This window comes from Agelaius phoeniceus, chromosome 1 (assembly GCF_051311805.1).
Source record: "Agelaius phoeniceus isolate bAgePho1 chromosome 1, bAgePho1.hap1, whole genome shotgun sequence".
Lineage (NCBI taxonomy): Eukaryota > Metazoa > Chordata > Aves > Passeriformes > Icteridae > Agelaius > Agelaius phoeniceus.
This window is the reverse complement of record NC_135265.1, coordinates 58,098,450-58,118,958: the sequence shown is the minus strand read 5'-3', so window position 1 is coordinate 58,118,958 and position 20,509 is coordinate 58,098,450. Positions and strand designations below refer to the sequence as shown.

At 36.4% G+C, this 20,509-nt stretch overlaps 1 protein-coding gene across 10 annotated transcripts in view; it reads left to right on the top strand.

The window, feature by feature from the left end:
* TNS3 (tensin 3) overlaps positions 1-20,509 on the top strand; it is a 204,965-nt gene that overhangs the window by 111,048 nt on the left and 73,408 nt on the right. For 9 of the 10 annotated variants that reach the window (XR_013182632.1, XM_077179503.1, XM_077179501.1 and 6 more), the window contains 3 exons: positions 2,102-2,231; positions 3,178-3,243; positions 6,572-6,676. Coding sequence is in view for 9 of the 10 variants with exons in the window: in XM_077179503.1 (XP_077035618.1) it covers positions 2,102-2,231; positions 3,178-3,243; positions 6,572-6,676 (301 nt within the window). In the remaining variant the exon portion in view is untranslated. The remainder of the gene's footprint in view (positions 1-2,101; positions 2,232-3,177; positions 3,244-6,571; positions 6,677-20,509) is intronic. The other variant, XM_077179485.1, reaches the window with a different exon arrangement.

Below are 20,509 nucleotides of genomic sequence, written 5' to 3'. Positions count from 1 at the left end.
TACTTTGGATTAGAAAGTAGAAAGAAGGAGGAACTCCCTCTGTCATTCAGTATTTTTATAAATGAGATTATGTAGAAGACAGTACATTTTGAATAAATCCAACAACTGTGCAAAGCCAAAATTTAAATTATGTATGAATGTATATAAACTTAAAGATGCTCTTTTCAAGTATTTTTGCTCACATAATACAATTACATGGAGTTATCACAGTTACTTTGATACTAATTCTTCATTTTGGAGCGGGTTAATGTGGGATATAGATTTGTAGAGACCCTCGAGGGGTAGTTTTAGATGATTCGCTTTAAAGCATCTACATCATAGTGTGGCAAAAAGCTGATAGGCCAAGAAACACTTATAGTGTATTGTAATTAAGAAATAATAGGCTTCTGATTGTGATGGCATGAATTATAACATCTGTATTGTCTCAACCTTCTCAGCAGACTGAAAATAAAATAAAGTTTTTAAAACACCTCTCAGTTGCCTCATCTCTAGATGATTAAAAAAAAAAATTCCAACAGGTTAGTTCTAATATCTCTCATCAGGGCTCTCTTAATTCTGTTTCTGTCCGTTTTTCACTTCTAGGCAAACTTGCCTTTTTCATCCTTTATGATGGTGTTTTGTCTTTACAGGGTTGCTTGGCATGCTGGAGATTGAGCACTTGTTTATTGACTCAAGCAGTCAAACTTTATTCATACCTTACCTTTTGGTAATTAAAGTAGTCAAGTCATGCTGGTAGTTGTGTTGGACTGAAAGGAAGTAGATCCCTTTAACAGGGGTGTGCATAATTAGTGCATGTAGAGCACTGTCTAAAGAAAGAAGCAAATACTATTTTACCTGGTATTGCCAATATACTGTAGGGGATTCTCTTAAAACAAACAACCAACCTCCTTGCTTTCCGATTAAATAGAGATTACATGCATAGAGAATCACCCAACCCTTATAATGGTTTAGGAATATGTGATTTGCATACAGAATACGTGACAAAAAAACATTTCTGGTATATGGGCTGAACTATTTCAGAATTTGTCCTGTGTGCCAGGTATATGGTGAGTGCTGATTAACTTCTGGAATTTAGGATATCATGAGGTTACTATAATGAAGGCTAGATAGTAACATCTTGTTAGATTTTTAATTCTGTAGTGAGAAGAATTTCATCACTATATTTTAACCTCAGCTTTCAGAAGCATCCTTCATAAGCTCTTACATTTTTCTTGCATTATTTAATTTGAGTAACTCTATTCTCTTCAATTGTTTAGCATTTTCTATCTAGGATGCTTTTCTTATTCTGACTTTAATAAAAGTGATATTTGTTTTCTTTTTAATGCATTTCAGTAATATCTGCTTTATCGTAAAATCCTGATATAATCAGGATAGTATAACAAAATTTTCAGTCCTGTGACTAAGGTTGCCAAAATTTTTACATATTCCTGTAAGAATGCTGAGTGCCTTTGTGTGACAGTAGAGTCAGAGAATTAGTAGGTAAAATATCCATAGGTTGTGTCTAAGGGAAGCTGGTGTTAGAGAATGGGTATGGTGTTCACTTTTAGCTACTGAAATTCATACTAGATGTTTTTGTAGAGTTCTTGTTCAAGCCAAGGTGTGAAAACTACTATCAACTTCCTGCAGTAACTTAAAATAAGATCCTAACATTAGAGCAGGTTTTTTACAAATCCTAAAATAGATATAATCAGCTTGCAGGCTTGCTTTGAAAAAGTCCTCATATTCTTCAGTTATTTTGAAAAGAGTGTGCTGAAATTCATTAATTTGGTAGGGAAGAGGTCTATATACAGGTCAGCATTTCAATATTGTACACATACTGTGTGCAATATCACAGATTTTGTGATTCTGGCTCATAACCTACTGATGGGTGACTGATAACGATGAAAATAGTGATTATTATTTTTTACATATCTAGAAGTATCCTGCCTTGGACCTGTGTAATCTTAAAGGATTGAATAACACATACCCTGCTTGTTTCAATATCAGAGGTGTCTACAATAAATTGTGTTGTGGCTGCTTTAATTAGCAACTAATATATACACATTTGTTCAGAATTGTAAGAAAATATTATCTGAGATAAAATGTTGCTCTGTTTTTCTAGATAAAGTGTTACCACAAAAAATATAGGTCAGCTACTCGTGATGTGATTTTTCGCCTTCAGTTTCACACTGGAGCTATTCAAGGACATGGCTTGGTGTTTGGCAAAGAAGATTTGGATAATGCCAACAAAGGTACTTGTCTTCTGTGGTTGGTTGGATGTGTATATGTGCGGGTGTGCAAGCATATGCATGTGATGATCTTCTTCAGCACCCATTCTCAAAAGGATTCTTTTTTTTTCCCCCTAATTTATTTTTGGGGAAAGGGAGACTGCTTTGAGTTAGTTAAATTGTGGTGTGTAATACCAGTAAAACTCTTATGACAGGAAAAGCTCTTCAAGCAAGTTAATTATCAGAATAATTCAGATACTCCTACACAGTCCTTATCACCTTCTCCCTCATTTAAATGGTGACTCTCTTTGTTACCATTGAAGGAAATAAGATGAGCTAAATTATTCTCTTTTCTGGCTAGTGAAAACAGTCATAAAGTCTGATAATGTGTTTGTGACATAGTCTGAGTCTTTTAATATGCTTCAGAATATCAAAGAATGGACACAGTTTTCAAACACACTTGAAAATGTGTCACACTAGTCCTCATATTTTCCAAATCATATTGTCAGTTTTTTTGTGTTTATATGCAGGATTGGAACTTCCTAAGCCCATGTTACTAGCAAACTAAAATGAAGCATATTTTCCTGCAGCATGCAGCATAAGGATACCAAAACTTTTGTGGTCAAGTATTGTGGTTTAAGCAATATGGGGAACAATTTTAATTTTCCTGGGTATGTTTTCTTTATAAGTCACATCCATCTACTGTCTAGAGAGAGGGTTAGGATGTACATCTCTTCTGCTTTTGACTGATCTAGAAAGCAAGCAAAATTCCAGCTGGGATTTATGTGGTCTTTTCTGGACAATGTGTGGCACAAAAAATATGGCTTTTAAAACCAGATCACTAAGCTGCAAGTGGGAAGGGAAGAGTGACGAGGGTACATGAGATAGCTGTAGAGAATCCTGATTTCTGAGTGCACTGAAACTGCTCTCCTGGGAAACATCTTGCTGAATTCCTGTCCTTTCTTCTCAGATGACCGTTTCCCGGACTACAGCAAGGTGGAATTAGTGTTTTCGGGAACTCCAGAGAAAATTCAAGGTGAGCATAGAGAACCAAAAATATGCTTAATTTGAAAATAAATCATATTGAAATACACATTAAAAAAATTTTTTTTTTCCTCTTTTCTTCAATTTGTCTTGTAAAAAATCTGAAATTTTACTCTTTCATTAAAATATATTAGTTACTGGTTTAAATTTGGAAAAGTTAATAAAGATTCTGCATTTATATGAGCATAGAAGTCACCAGATTTTGTTTTAAAGCTATACCAGAACACTTGCTACAACTAGTAGAAAACTTTAATGTATCTGTGTAAAACATAGATAGTAGGTGGTTTGGCTCAGCATAAGTGACAGCAGTGGCCTATTCCATAACCTCTTTTGGATGTTGTCCTAATTGATTATGTTTGCAGTATTGAAGTTTGGACTGTCTTCAGTTTAGTATAAAGAGATACAGCTGTAGTTTTCTTGGAAATGCTTCTGCTTTGAAGTTGGCTTGTAAGATATTCTGCATGCTTCCAAAATTCTATTCTAATATGTTTAAGATTATGTGATAATTCTTACTTGCAGTAAGAATTTAAGATTATGTAGATCATTGCAGCTTAATTCTGTTAATGAATGTGTTCTTAATAATTTTATGTTGTCCCAAAAAGAATGGATTCTGCCTAAGACTGATGGAAAACCAAATACTCTGAACTGTCTCGCTTACACACATTCCCATTCAGTGTCCTCACTGTCCTGTGAATTGTATCTTTTCCTCCTTTTTTTTCCACATGAGTTTGATAATCTAGAAAATTATGGCCATAGCCACTAAGAAGTTTGACTCTGTCCAACTGAGCACAAAAACCTCACTTAACCTGTTTGAAGGCCATAAAAGAAAACTAGTTTTATAAATGAATTTGTCTAGCTTGTTCTAAATGTTTCTGGATAGTAGATGTTTGAAGATAGGCCAGTTAACATGTCTAAAAAAGGACCAAAATTTTTTTCAAGTTTGCCTTCCTTAGATGACAAATGAGAGGTGTGGATTTTTTAGTAGGCTTCAAGCTGTTGAAAAGTAAGGTTCTAGGTAATTGGATATTTGAATTCAGTTGCTGTCTGAGGAATTAACTAGCTAGGAAGAGCAGCTCATCTTTGTTACTCAACAAGTTATATTTTTTTAAGAAGAAGTCTATGCAGCCGTCTGGGAAGATGTTGAAAAATTCTTTAACTCTAGCACAATAGTATATGATCCCTGTATAATGGTTAATGCTTAGTTTTGCACCATACAGTGCTTAATATAAATACCAGAGATAAATGTGACCTTGTGTTAATTCTCTACATCTGTGCCAGCTTGTGCCAGCTAATGCGTCCTTATTTACTTATATTAGTGATTAATATGTACTAGTAGAGAACTTAGTTTTGAGAACAAGGATCATCTATCTCAGAACAAAGAATGATAAGAGAAAGACATTATGACATCACCACATTAGAAATATTCTCAAAGAGAAGAGATTAATCAGAAAATCTGGAACCATATCCAAATAAGTCCACAGAAATAGTTAGCATATATGCATGTATTCAGGAAATGTGATGAGTATGTATTTGTTTCAGGAATATAATGTGGTCTGTTAGGTTACTGGGAGTACCTGCTTTGAGGAGAAATCCCCAAGCAGCCAACACTGCTAGTTATGTTGGCTTTCTAACCTTTGAATTGGTTGGAGAGTTTATTTCCTGGTTTTTGGTGACATCTTGAAATTCTTACTTACCATTTCTGCAAAATGAGTTTTCCACATCTGAAAATATTACAGAATTATAGAATAACTACAGGGTATCTCTGGTCCATCCTTCTGCTGAAACAAGGCTCATTTGTAAGATCAGACCAGTTTCCCTAGAGCTTTGTCCAGTCAAATAAAGAAAATCTTCAAGGACTGAGACATCACAGCCTCAGTGGGTGGGCTATTTAAATGTCTGACTGTCCTCACAGTGGAATTATTTTTTCTCATGTTGACTCTAAATTTATCTAGATTCAAATCATTCAAATAATTTTCAAATATTCTTTTCCTTCTGCCTTGCTCCAAACTGGCTGTCTCCTCTACAGCCTTCAGGAGGCTGCTGTCAGCTCTTTTTCAAGACCATCTCATCTCCAGACTGAAGAAGCCCTGACCCTTCAGCTTTTCCTCACAGGGAGAGTCTTCCAGTCCTGAGCACCCTGGTCATGCTCCCCTGAATTTGCTTCAATTTGTTAATATAATTCTTGTATTCTGTAGCTTGAAGCTGGACACAGTGTTCTAGAACATACTGACTGTGTTACTTTTAAGAAAGAATGCAGTTGCCAAGAATATAATATCCTTGAATATTTAATAATAAAGTTTCTAAATCTGCCTTGTTACAAATGTCATCACAGAAACTCTCTATATATGGCTATTTCCAGACTGCATATAAAGGTACAGGACCATAGCATTCTAGTCCTAATTGTAACTATTTTTGTTTTAAATGTCACAGTATATGCATAATACCATTGCTTTAGAAAAATTTACAGTAGGACTTGCTTTGTAGACACAACCAAAGCTTTGATAACTGAGGATTTCTTTGTTCCCTAATCTAGACAGAAAAGACAGTCTGTTTGATTTGTATCAGTATCAAAGCCAAGTTCATGGTCATGAATTCTTGATGCCTGTGCTTTGCTTTTGAATCACTGCATTATGACCAAATTCCTCACTGTATCCATTTAAAACCTGAACATTATTTAATGCCTTGTTAAGGGCCCAAAAACATGGGTTACTGCTGAAAATTCCAGGTATGTTCAGCAGAGCATACTTAAATGCAGCAAAACACATTGAAAGCCAGATGTCTAGTCTCAGATTCTGCAGAGCTGCCACCTTGGAGGAACTGGAAGGGACATGAAGTCACAGTTTTCAGCTCTTCCTGTTTATCCTTAGTGATAAATTGCTCTGGTATCAGAATGATAATCTATATGAATCAGAATGAAATCTGTAACAAAGTCTAATTTTATTATTCCTTTAGAACCATCTCCTTATAGATACTCATGGTTTCATTCTCAGAAGCTCTTTATCATGTCTGACCCTCTAGGGCTGGGTGGATCATCTTTGTTAGCTGTGTTTAGGGACTGATCCAAGTTATCAGCCTACATCATAATCAAAAAGCTCAAGATAAAATTCTCTGAATGATAAATTATAAATTAAGCTTTTCTTCTTTTTAAACTGTTTTATTTAACCTTCCTTCCCCATTTGCTGCTTCTTACATTTTAGAATAGGTAGTTGCCATTCAGGGAGCAAAGGTCTGTCAGAAGGCTACATACATACGTACATATGTGTGTGTATATAATTACATATGTGACTAATTTTTGGTTTCAAACACATGTCTCATTTTAGGATGTGAACACCTTCATAATGATCATGGAGTAATAGTTGATTACAATACATCAGACCCAGTGATACGCTGGGATTCCTATGAAAATATGAGCTCTGATGGGGAAGGTGAGTAATTTTGTCACATTAGACCAGAGCAAAACATTTTGCAACAGTTCCAGAGTGTTTGAAAGAAGAAAGGAGACTTCATTTGCTTGAAGCTAAGGCCACTTCACTGATGCATGAAGTAGCTTTCTACCCTTCCCTATTTGGCATTAGTGGTTCTAATTTAGGAAAGAAAGCTGTAGTAGTTGAGATTCCTGTCAATCCACAGAATGAACTGAGACATAACTGATTGATAGAAGTTACTTGTAAATTTGCCTAGAGACTTCTTCTCTTTGTTCAAAAACTTCTATTTGGAATTCTAATACAGAATTTTAAGAACAACAAAATTATATGGTGAGTTTGTAGCTTTTGGTTACTATGTTATCTGGAGTATTTCAGAACATGCACCAGGCTGTTAATAAACAAACAGTAAAGGGTGTGCCTATTTTAATATCTTCCTTTGTAAATGTTCTTGTTTACAGTTTTTTTAATTTTTTTTTTCTGTAATCAGATGGCAAAAGATGAGAACCTCCAGTACTGCCTTCAGATTCTGACTCCAGTGTGAATGCTCTCCTGATGTTTTGCTTGAGTGAATGCTGTGCTTTTAATGGATGTAGTTTTCATGTAAGGACTCAGAATGTTACACCTTTGGCTGCACATGCATGCCTGACTTCTTACAAGTAAAAACATGAGATAAAGTATTGAATAGATAACAAAGTTCTTGTTTTTACAACTTGCTTGTTATTAAATGAGAGACACATGAAGCTAGGATACTTAGGTAGCTGCTCTCTAGGTTCAGTTTCAATTGATTTTTATAGTCTGGATTTGGCATTGACCATCTAATGACCACATCAGTGAGGGCAGAAGCTTACTGGGAGCTTGACCTTCTACCACTGCCTCACTCTTGTAATAAGAGTATTTCCTAATGCACAGGAGACTCCAACCTGCAGAAAACTGGAGGAATAGAGAGGGTGGAAAGAGAACAATCATTTTCTGCAGCAGGTAGACCACTCCATAGGGAGTTCATCAGAGTTGGATGAGACTGTGCAGTGTATTTTAGCAGTAACATCATAGAGACTGAATCTTGACTGGAGGTGATGTTGTAATTCCTACCCATGATGTTTCAATTTAATTTATGATTACTTTCTCTTCCTTCCTCTCCCATCCTTTCCCCCTTCCTTCGCATATACCTAGCCCTCAACAAGCAATGCATTGATGTCAAATATTTTTTAATTGCTGAGATTGATTGGCTAGATGGGTTTTACCTTCCCATCCTCATGCATTGCATTGTAGGTAACTACAACAATACAGGAAGTTGAAAGCAGAGATAAACATGCAGGCAGTGCTCTGTTGGAAGACACAGAACTGTATGCTGTTCATGTCTTTGATAAGAGTTGGTCAGGGCCCATTTATAAGTACAACTAGCTTGTTTGCCTGCTGTTCAGAAGTCATATGTGCTATTTAATAGATTTTTATATCTAATTTGTGTGCAGGGTACTTTTTAAATTACCTGAGATAGACCAGAAATATGATATGATAGCATAGATATTAAGAATTTCATTGTACATCTGCAAAAAACCCACTTGAGTTTAAGCTAGAAAATAAACCACAAGATTAGATGTATATAGTTATTCTTTTCTCAAGTAAATATTTATGAGGCAGACTGTTGCCTTATGATATTCAATTACAGAATTGCAGGCAGAGCAATGTCTCTGCATAGGCTGGGCAAAAGATCATGAGGAACACATACAAGGCAACAGATACATTTTTCTCTTAAGGATGGGGTCTTTACTTAACACAAGTTTGAGCTTAGTCTGCTGCTTAGGGTAAATATAGTGCAGTTAGGTCATCTTCTGTGTAAGATTTATAAACACCAGGACAAGCTTCTCTTTAGGGTTTGTGCAGATGTTTAGTATCATGCTTGTGCGTTAAAAATGTGTATTGCATCCTAGTTTTCACTAAGGTGAGAGACCACTAAGAGGAGAGGCATATTTCACATCCAGAATGTGATCAAAGTCAAAAACCTTAGAATATGAGGCCTTTAGCTGTAATCTCGAAGTCTGAGAGAGAATCTCTTCTGTACTTTAGAAAATGTAAAGGTGCAATACATGGCACATTTGAAAGTGCATAACAGTGGTGATATGTTTAAGGTGCAGGGAAGTGTCATATAGAGCAACATTTTCAGTTCTATTTTACATTAAGTTAAACCCATAGCCTTATGTAGGAGCTGGTCTTCATGGTTTTACTTGTACCTGTTTTCCCACAGGAATTTCAGTGGTAATAGTATGAGATGTTAGTATGACAGATGATTCTTATATTACAGTTATACACCTTTTTGTTAATTTCCAAAATGTGAGCCCATGAAATTCCTTACCAAGGTGATCAGGAAGGCTACAGAAGAGCCTTGTGAACACGAATTGTTTTGTAGGTATATGTGGATGGAATGTGTATTTCCAAGTTGCTATGTTAAAATAGAAATTAGAAGTGAATAAGAGATTAGTATCTCTTTTGAAATGGTACGACTATTTGGCTTTATTACCAAAAGAACAAAAGATAGGAAGACATGATAAAAGAAAAATATACCCAAAGGCTTTTGATTTACTGGCATGATACAGTATTATGGACATAAGCAATTGCCTTTTAAATGATCTTGAATCCTTTGCTAATAAGATTGTGTACATAGGTGTTCAATGTAGCCAGGCTGTATTCAGTTTGTTATCTGAATTTAGTTCTTTATCCTTCATTCTTAATATTCTTATGGAATTTTGACAATTGGAAAGAAATAAATTATTTGCATTTCTTCTTATAAATACTGTTTCTTTTCAGATCCCTTGGGAAGTGGTCCTCCATAATAGATGAAAAATTTTGTTAAGTTCTTAATTTTCAATTTATATCAGATTTTCTCCTCCTTGAGCAAGACATTAGCACAGAGACTTCTGTTGCACTGATGTAAAAGTATGCATTTAAGTGTAGTATTTGGAACCAGAAGAATCAGATCTTCCCACTGCTGTGTAGAAGTCTTGCTTTTCCTATGTTTTTGAAGTCAGGAAAGACTTTTGTGATAAAAAGGGACAGAAATGACTTTTGATCTTTCTGAGTTCTCTTATTTTTTTCATTTAAGTGTCACTTACCCTACAATAAATGTGTATGGATTTAAAAAAGGTCGTTCATTTGCTGCAAAATAGCAAGATACCTGTGGCCACACGTGTAGTATCTTCCAAAATCTCTCTCAAATATGAAATGACAAATAATATTGAAAAAAGCTTCCCAAACCAGAGGAATTGAGGTAAATGGTAAAGGTTTGATTTGTCTTTTGTTAAGGAATTTATTTTTAGTTCTCAGTGATAATTTCCAGGATTATTACTTGGCATAGTGCATAAGAGATACTGTTCTTAAACACTTCCCTCCTGCTGAAAATGCAAGTCTTTTTTGAATAGGAACCATCAATTTATATGAAACCTGCCAGTGGATCCTGGTAAAAGCCTGGGCTCTCAAGTGTTCTGAAAATGAAATCAGATTTCAAAAAGATATTGACATAAAAAGATACTAAAATAATATATATTGCTAAAGAACATAAACTCATTTTGATAGAAAAGGTGAATTATTGGAAGAACAGATGAATGCTACTCTTCCTTTTGCACTGTCTGACTGCTTTATCTCAAGTCTATTCTAAGTATCCTGATAGCACGCTAAAATTATTCTACAGAGAAAATGCCATTTTTGTGTGTGGCATTCAGTTGCCTGAGATACAGGATTTTAATATTTTTTTAATAAAAAAAAACTAGTAAACCCAAAGTTCATTGTTGGCCAAAATATTATTTGTTTTGGTTCAACTGAATTAAGTGGATTGGCAACAGAAATGCACATGGTTCTTGTTCAGTATTCCATTTTAAGACATCTCACTTATTTTAACAACTGCTAAAACCCCCTGCACTCTTTTGTCTTCCAACTCTACAGTCTATGGAAAGAGAAGCACATGTGCATGTTAAAATTGCTTAAAATGACAGATGAAGGACTTTGATTTAGTCTTTACAAAGCAGATACTTAAATTTCTTTCTCAACAAAGCTTTGCTGTTTGTTTCCCAGCAAACTACCTTTGCTTGCTCGGTGGTGCTTGACAATTAGAACAGAAACAGCTCTGGCATAAAAATGATGTTTTTAATCCAAATAGGGTAGGGCTGAGTGAATCCAAATTCCTATGTCTCAGGAGTATTGCTTTCCAAATTTTCTAGTCTTTTGTAACTGAAATCAACAACAGTCAGTCAAAATTTGCCAAATATTTATAAACTGGTTTGCTTCTGCTTTTTTCTTCTCATAAAGGAAAGTATCTGAGAAGTGTCTCCATGTACTCAATAAATGTTTCCATGGAGGCAATAAATAACCAACATTCTGGTATGCACCCATGTCATGTGATGAGACAGGATGTTTGACTTTTACTGAGATTTTTTGTCCTTTTCAACCCAAAGTAAATAGCTATTCAGTAGGGAGGTGCCCTCTTATGTTGTTAAACGCTTGCAAAGACCCCTTCAATAATGTAAAACTCAAAAGTTGAGGCAAAACTGCTTGGTTTTGTCACTTTACAGGAATGCAGATGACTACCAAAGAAAATGGCAGCTTTGATGCCATTTCTGGTGAGTGAAGCTGAAGAACAAATTCCTAGTGAATAAATGTTAATTTCAGTTTTTAGTCATGAGTTGGATGCAGTATCTTTTGAGACGAAGAGAAATTTGCTTAAATGTAGGGATAAAAATGTGTCCTCTAACAATTCCCCTCTATTTGACAGTAAAAATAGGAGCCTATAGAAGATAGACAAATTTACACTATAAAATGCTGCTGGCTTGAAACAGTATCTGAAACATTGTGGAGTGTCTGCTTTTAATTGATTTTTCTTTGAGAAAACTTAATTCTTCTATTTCTTGAAGTTTTGTATGTTCTTTTTTTTAACAGATATAATTTAAATTAGTTTGTCTACTTAATAGTGAAGCTGACAAAGAGAAAAATTAATGTAAGATGGTTTCTTTAGTATGTTAGAAACATTGAATAGAAACATGGGATTACAAGGTTTCATTTCTAAATGTGCAGCAATAGGCAATTCTCTTTTGCCTTCCTCATTAATACAGCATTCATTTTAACAGTACTGTGGCTTAAATTTTTTGTTACCTCAATATGTTAGGGAGTAAATATAATTTCACACAGATGTTTTCAAATTTGTGCTTGATAAACTAAGATTGTTCTGGAATGTATTTTCTCTGAGCTTATGCTTTGGAGATTTGGGATTTTTGGTTGTGTTTGATTTTGCTGGGTTTTTTTTTTTGGTTACCAAAAATAAAATTATTATAGTATTTTGCATAGGTCAGATAGGAGCCAGCAGTTAAGTGCAGCCAGGGGCCAGACTTTCAAAGGATTTGCTCATTCAAAGTTACTTTCTTGTCTCTTTTAGGACTATAAGATATACTGAACACTTCATTGAAAGCCTGGAGTGTTCACTTAAGTGCTGAGCTGAACTCCAGAACTTCACCTGTCCAGTTCTGTTGAAAAATAGTTTTTTCCTTTTACCCAAACATATAAGTATGTTGATAAGACAATGTCTGAAGTGAGAAATTATGTGTATTTTACTTAGTGCCCCGAAACAGTGATTTTCTTAGGTACCATTTACCAGTTCTGCTTAGTTTAAACTTAGCTCAGATAAAAAGAGAATCTCCCCCAAAATGCAAAGGTCCAAAGAGGAATAGTTCTACCTTACCTAAATATTGAAAATCTTATGTTTGAACACAAGAGAGATGAGAACCAGGGTTCCCTAGGCCCGTGAATTTTTTCTGTGAGCCTCCTGCCTCTCACTACCTGTATTTCCATTTCTGGGAACCCTTGCCTCCACACCCCTTGTCATCAATGTTTTTAACAGTGCACAAGTTTATCTGAAGCACAGGTTGCACTTGTCTAATACTTCCAAGCTACTGCAGAGCCAATTTTTTGCTTTCAAAAGAAAAAAATTGCATTTTAATGTCCTCCAATTTATTTCTGTCTTGTCTCAGTAATAGGCAGTGTTGTTATCCCAAGGATTTATTCAGCAGCCCTTTGTCAAAAGCTTTCATTATGCTTCTAAACTCAAAGACCATAGGGTGAAATTTGAGTGGTTTAATAGATGTTAATGTAGTTTATGCGACATTTAAATGTTTTCTGCAGTTCTACTTTTGTAAGATTGTGCAAAAGACCTCTCTCTTCAGCACAGCAGATTCAGATAGTAGAAACTAGGAGGAAGGTAACACATGTGACTGTGACTATGTGGCAGTTTCGATTCAAAAACTGGGCAGAAACTACAATTAAGTGTAGTGGTTTTGGTGTGCCAATCTGAGTTTCCCAGCCAATGTACCGATTAATGTAGTGGGTCTAGTGCTGGCCAAATCACCAGTGCACTCACTAGAATTATTTACTCATCTTCTGCTGTGAGATAAGGATTAGGAGGAGGGCAAAACAGGCTCAAAACTTTATTAAAAAACTTTATTAACAGAAGTAAAAGAAAAAAAAATCTTAAGAAATAAGAATAATAATTAAAAAAAAAAAAAGAAAATCAGGATAAACCTTCTGTTCAGAACACTTCTCTTCCTCCCACACCTTCTTTTCTTTCTTTTACATTTACTGTAATGTAAAGAGACAAAACCTGGGACTTGCAGTCAGTTTACCACCTCTAAAACAGTCTTTTTTCAGTTCTCTTAGGAAGAGGAGTCTCTCTTACCATGCTATGGAGACTTCTCTACACGAAACAGTTCTCTTGTGGCAATAAAGTCACAGCAAATCAGCAGGCGCCCAGAAATCTGCAATCGTGAAGTCCCTCCCACAGTTTGGAAGTTTTATCTCATAACTACCACCATGGGTCATTTCAGCTTATTGGGGTACTATTTTAAGGATGAGCTGTTTTAGTATGTTAGCTGTATATTTAGTATATTAGCTGTTTTAGGAAGAGAAACACAAGTTCTCTTCCTTTATCTCTGGGAACAGAAGTTTTCTTGTTTTATTCCTTGGGCAAAGTTTCTGATCTCTCTCATCTCTCTCTGTTCAAGCTTCTCTTTGGATTACAGCTACTGCAACATCTGCTTATTTCAACACTGGTGCTTCTGCTCACAGCTGTAGTTAGAACACTACAGCCCCCCAATGCATTCTATGAATTACAGGGAAAAAATAAAGTCTGATATATCAATTATATCTTCACCATAGCCTTACCAGAGAATTTCAGTCCAAGACTAAGGCATCTCCTCAATATCCTCTCATCTAGAATTTGACTCCGTCTTCACTGACCTCAGTGTCCCATGTTGTTTTCTTTACATGTCTTTACCCTTTCCTTTTCCTGATTTGGGAGAGAATTGGTATTTGTAGGTTTCTTTGTTCTCAAGCTTTATAAAGTGAAACAGTTTTTATAGAGTTCTGAAGTGTTCAAAGGTTAATCTTGTCCAGGCTCCACAATCAAGGAAGCGCTGTGTCTCTCGCTGCTGATCACATGGTCCCTGCTGGCACTACGCAAGCCATGCTGGCTGATGGTGCCACTTTGTGACTTTCCTTTGAGTGGGGCACTGGAAAAAGAAAAACTGCTGCCACTGCTTTTGTCCTTCTGTCCACAGCATAGCTAGGCTAAAAGCAGCTAAGCAAACAAAGTTAATTGCGAGCCATGTTGAGACAGCTGTGGCTGCACGACGTTGCCCCAGTCGTGCTTATTTCGGCCGTGCAGCCCCAGCTACGTGGCCGCTCCTGGCCTCAAGGCCACCCCCTGCGCCGGCCGCAGGGCCACTCCCGGTGCTGATCCCAGCGCTGATCCCAGCCATCTGGTTGCTCCTGGTGTTGGGATGGCCCTTGGTGGCATGGACTGATGGGCTCTGCCGGGAAGGGGCCTGGTCCTGCTGGGAAGAGGTCCCAGCCACCCCACCAGGTTGGGGCCTGGCAGACTTTCCAGGAAGGGGCCAGCCTGGACAGTTACCTGTTCAAAGGCTGGAAGCAAGAGAGCTTTTCCCAGGCTTTGTTTGTTTCTGAGTGTGTTTTTCCACAGAGGAATGTTCAGCTATTTTAAGTGATTTAACCAGCTATTTTAAGTGGTTTAACCAGGTGTCTTCAAAACTAGCCCGCTGATTGATTCTGCCAGGTCCCCACAGAGAACCAACCCTGCAGCCCGTGGACCCCCACCCCAACTAAAAACCAAACAATCTGTTAAACCACAACAGACTAGCATTAACTAGCATTAGGGGCCATGTAACACTGCTTTTTCAACCAAGTCTATATTTGCCCAGCTTATAAGGGTTTTTTAGTAGGTTTGTCTTTATCTTTTAGCATGTGCCTGTTTCTTAGTCATGTCAGCTTCAATCTATGGTTGTTAATGTTGTTAATTTAAACACTTATGTCCAAATCAATATCTCTTCCCATGTACAGATATGACAGGAAAAGCCTCTTCACCCAATCTTACAACCCATCTAATGGACCAGGTTGAATAAAAAGTTGCAAGAGGTGATGCCTTAAGATTTTAGCCTTCTTATTTTTCAAATCCTGTACTGCATTAGTGCATAACTCTAAACTCCATATAAAGTGTTAGCTACTGTCTACACATTTTGGTCAGACTAAACAATTCCTCTAGGCCTGAAACTCAAGGACACCCTACAGCCTCAGGCCTTGAAAAGTATAAAGAAAAGTGAATTGAGGGGGGGAGCAAACTGGGGGAATATGACTTCATTACCTGAAGCTTGGAGGATTAACCTCTGATATGTAAATAGACCAAACTTATATCTGCCTGAAAATCTCGTGACCATTGTTCATTTTGGGTGTAGCCCTTTAGGGAGGCTTCATTTGCCCTTAATGTACCTGAAGGCCCTTTATTAAATATATTCGCTTTTATTCTTTGAACTTTGTCTGGCCTCTGTTTCTAGGTAAGCTCAAAAAAGGCATCAGAGGCAAGCCTCTGCCACAGGTGTTTTCCTTTCCTGCACCACTCTTCCTCCTTCTTTTGAAGGCAATAGGGCATCCCACCTGTTTAGCTTCATTAGACAAGGAAAAATAACTTTTTTGATGTTATAGGTATTGGATATATTTTAACACTGTACTTGCTTGAGAGTAAAATTAGCATGGTAGCATCAGAGATTAAAAGTGTAAGGAAGAAACAATCCAAAATGCCTTAGTACAAATCAGGATTTTATTCTTTCCTAAGACCAGGAGGAGCAATTAAATCCCCACTCTGTGTCCGCACCAAAGTATGCATACACTAAACTACCTTATGCGTCATATATATGTGTTTCCTCTAGTAAACAAAGGAAATGTGAATAGATGGCATTATCAGTCATGATACCATTTGTACATGATGTAAGAACTTATAGAATCATTGCATGTGCATGAATGAACTTGAATTAAGATACCAAATTAATAATTAATAACCAAGTTATGAATGTCAAATGATAAATCTCTGGGAAGACTTGCAGAACAAGAGACAGGTTTTTTTAGGCCACCATGAAGCAATAGCAATCCTTTTTCTGGTGAATCCTGAAGTAATCATATTGTTCTGATTGAGAATAATTTCTGCCCTTTTGCTGGTCTTTTAACATTATGTACCTTTCCTTTTTTGGCTAGACTTCTTTCCGGTGACTCTCTTGGTCCTGCTTGGTGGTTTCAGCTGGCCACTGCCACACTTCTTTTATAGGATAATGATTTTGTGATGTTCACACTTTTCTCCCCATTGGCAAGCATGTTCTGTTGATTATAAAGCTAGTTCAAAATGTGTTCTTTTGTTATGAAGATGCTTTGGTCAGGAAGGCTTGATTCTATGACAGGTGTTTTTTTTTGAAGGAAGGCACTTTCAGCAAATTTATCATGCTGAGATTTATTTGGACTATCCTGTAACGGTCTGTGACAGTGTCTGGGACACTGGTTAATTAAACAATATGTGTAAAGTTTCCACCATTGCATACTTACGGAAGAACTGAGGACTTTTCCTGGAAAGGTTTCTGCAGGAAGCATCTTCTACAAATAGTGATATGTAGAAAAGTTTTTTATTTCCTTGCATGTGTTTCCAAGATGGTGTTAGTACATGAACAACCACCTCAAATACGTGCTGGTGGATTTTTTCCTTGACTTTGGAAAAGACCATAGTAAAAGACTCACCCTCCTGAGTCCCATAGTTTTAGATTTTAATGTCTGGATTTTGAAGAGGTGCCTGTTATATTCAATAGTCTGTACAGAGTAAAGCTTAATACTCTGTCAGTGTTTTCTTAGCACTATAGACCACAGACACTTCTGATAGTAAATTGTGGTTAAATAAATTCCTCCAAACCAGGAGATTATATTTTTTTAAGTGACAGAAGAATTTTAGTTGTACACATAATATTAATAGCCTTTAGTGTAGTTAGCTCTAGTGCTTTGCTTGTTTTTTAATGGTAAGGGAAGCATTAACAGAGATAGTACAATTTGTTATCGTGTATTGATCCCAGAAAGCGATCAAATGTTATCCAAATTGATCCCTGGACACCTCTATCCCTGCTCCAACAGTTTCACTTAAGTGTTAAATATTTATCTGTGATTCCTTTTGTTTAAGGCTTAAGTTCTTTTCAAAGATTTTCCTGGACATCAGAAAGCTTTGGATCAGACTGCTAAGCAAGAGGAAAGTGAGAGATGGGGTAGACTGCAGGTCTACCTTCATATTTATCATACCTACTCTAGATTCTGCATTCAAACATGGGCAGAATCCAAATGCTGAAGAAGAGCACTGGTTCAAACTCCTTCCAGACTGAATAGATGGAGGCAACTTTCAGTAATCAGAGGGAAATTTTTTTGTCAGAACCCTATCCTATTTCTTACTGTTGACATGCTCTCTCCAACTGTGGAAGTAAAAGTTGCATTACTACATCTCTTTTTCATTGTTTATGTTTTCTCTGTTCTTGGAGTTCCAGGTAGAAGGGTCTGTACAGCTTCTGAGATGGCCCAGAGCAGTGAACTCTCTCTCAAGTGGTATGGCTAGATACTGTTTTTCCCTATCTTATTTGAATCTTGAAGCATGTTGCCTAAACTGTTACCCTTTTAAGGAACTTGCTAAACTTCTAAAGTTCATCTAAAGTTTTCTGTGTCAGGATATTCCCTGTGCTCCTTTCAGTAAATATGCATAAACTATTCTCTGTATGAAGAACTTTTGTTCTTAAGTCATTTAGGTACAGTATAAGTTTTCCCCCAAATATAGAATTTGTTATGTTAGTATATGCTTATGTTGAATGTGTGTAAACCATCTTCAAATTTTTTTTTTACAAGAAATAAATACTATAATTATTATCATATAATGTCACCATTGAGTCAGAGATTACACGTAATTGGATCAGAAGGCAAAAAAGCCTCATTTAAGTCATCCTCTCTTCTTTTATAGCTTAGTTCACTACAGATGGACCTGATTGGTCATTTAATCAATACATTTCACATGATTGGCTAATTAACAAGACATACATTTGTAAACAATCTTATGAGAAAAACAGCAAAACAGATTATTAGAAAAACACCATCTGCAGGTTGTTTTTAATATTTGGCGATCATTGTTTATCACAAGCTCCCTAAAGCTTCCCAGGCCGATTCTGGGAAAACTTATCTAGCTTTCTCTCTCTCTGACCAGGCTGTCAGATCCACAATATAAGGTTGCCCCATATTGCTTGTACTTCTGCTCTATTCCTTGAAAATAAATGACAAGTCCCAGTGCAAAATCCTTTAAGTTCAATTAGTGAGTTAGAAAATTAAAGAGCTCTGCTAAACATATGTGTACCTGAACTTCCTTTTTTGATATGCGTACTTGTTTAGAAACACCTGAAGATCAATTTATTGTGCCATGGAGTGGTGGAGCAATTTTATTACAAATAGCAATACTGTGGAACTACATGTTCCATACATAAAGGAATAAATCCATTATGTTGACCTTTTGGACAGCCAGTTTAAGCCTTTCAGTGTGGTTCTGTACAGTTTTCCGCAACCATGTAGAGCCATCAGTGTTTTTCTGCTGCTTTATATTTGATGGCCATAACTAATTTTTGCTGAAAGCCTGGCAGTGTCGTAAGAAAAATGCCATGATTCATGGTGTGTGTGCTGTTTCAGCTGTTTGAAAGAAAAATGATGGATTCTAAACATCAGCATTTGGAGTATGCACTTGCAAATTATTGAAGTGTTCCTGAAGATGGGCTTTGTTTTTGATAGGAACAAAGGGAGATAGTTTCATGTAGTTTAGTGACTTTGAAATACCCTTAAACTTTACTTAGTGTTGTGTTCTTGTGGCAGTGTTTCTGTACTGTGATGTTACATTGTTCTATCCAAGCACAAGGTACTTCAAGTTGAGTCTTTGCTTAAAATAGCTGAAAAAATTTTTCAGAAGTAGAATGAAAATTACACAAGTAGAATGAAAATGACACAATAGCTTCTGTATATTGGGCAACAGTTGTAAATGTATCGGTCTATTCTTTGTAGTTCGGATCGTGGAACAAGTATTATTTTCTGTTGATCCCAGGTGGGCAAAAGTGGCATGATAAATTACAGTAGTATTCTAAGGATGAGCCTGTGCTGGCTAACTCTGCCCATGTTCCATACTGGCTGAACAGCAGCTAGCTTCTGGTCTAGAAACTTGTACTTTGTGAAGCAGTTTTTTCTTGCTCCAGTGTAATTGTAAAAACATTAAAGTACAAATGTGATCCTTTTGACTGGCAAAATTCATCTTAACCTTTGCACAGATAAATGTTCTGTTGGGTCTTGGATGTCCTCTTTTCTGCTTCTCAAAAGATTCAAGGTTTAAGGACTTCATGTGATCCTGTATGTTCTGTTTGTTAGCATTTTGCTAACAACAATTCCATCAGTTGTTTTCTTTTCAGAGTGTTTGTTCACATTTCAGTTTTCTGATAACACACCTTGTTTTCTACAGCCTCCTTTATTTTTCTGTTATACTCAGGGACTTGAGAAACTTAGCAAACCAAATAATTTCCTGATGACCTAAGTACTGCTCTTTCATGTTGGAAAACTCATTTTATTTAAAATGAAATGCATGTATGAATATCAGGTTTGCTTGGGTTAGGTTAAGGAAAAAAGTGATAGATGACTTCATACCTTCTTCCTTCCTTTCCAGTTAAATTCTGTTACCATCAAATAATATTTTTTCTAAAAGCTCTTTAAAAACATATTAAAGGATTGCCAGATTAATGTTTATGAATCAGAAATTGATCTCAGAGTCTTGAACCAATTTATGTAATCAGGACCTACTTACCTACTTTTTATGTCATGTTATGTTTGAGAGTTGCACTAAATGCAATTCTGGGTCTCCAAATTGCAGAAAGCACTACAACTGGACAATGCCAGGTTCTAAGGTGACACGGATTCACAATCCATATATTTTTCCCCAAATTTTTTATCAGTTCATTGTGATTGGTTCATTTGCATGACCCTTCTCTGCCACTCTGCACCAGTCCAGGTATCATCTATACTTGCAACAGTTCGCATAAAAATTTTGAAGAGGTGTATCTTGTAGCCTTGCTTACAAAATTTAAATCTAAAGTGGATCAGACTGGTGAACCCAGTAATCCAGTTGACCTCAGATGTGGGAATGTGCACACAGCCAGAAGTACCTAGTACTGCAAAAGGTGATGCATCCCAGGAGGCTTGGTACTGATAACAGAGGAAACAAAATAGGTTGAGTGGTATGGTTAGAGAACATCTTTCTAAACACATCCATGGATAGGTTTAAGTAGTGGTTGTACCAAAGTATGCTTGTGATGGAGCAGCAGCAAGAGCACCATATTGTTCTATATCTTGAACAATAAAATTTGAGCAGCATGGTGACCTGCCTGAATGAATCTGTTTCAGGTAAACTTATCCATAGAG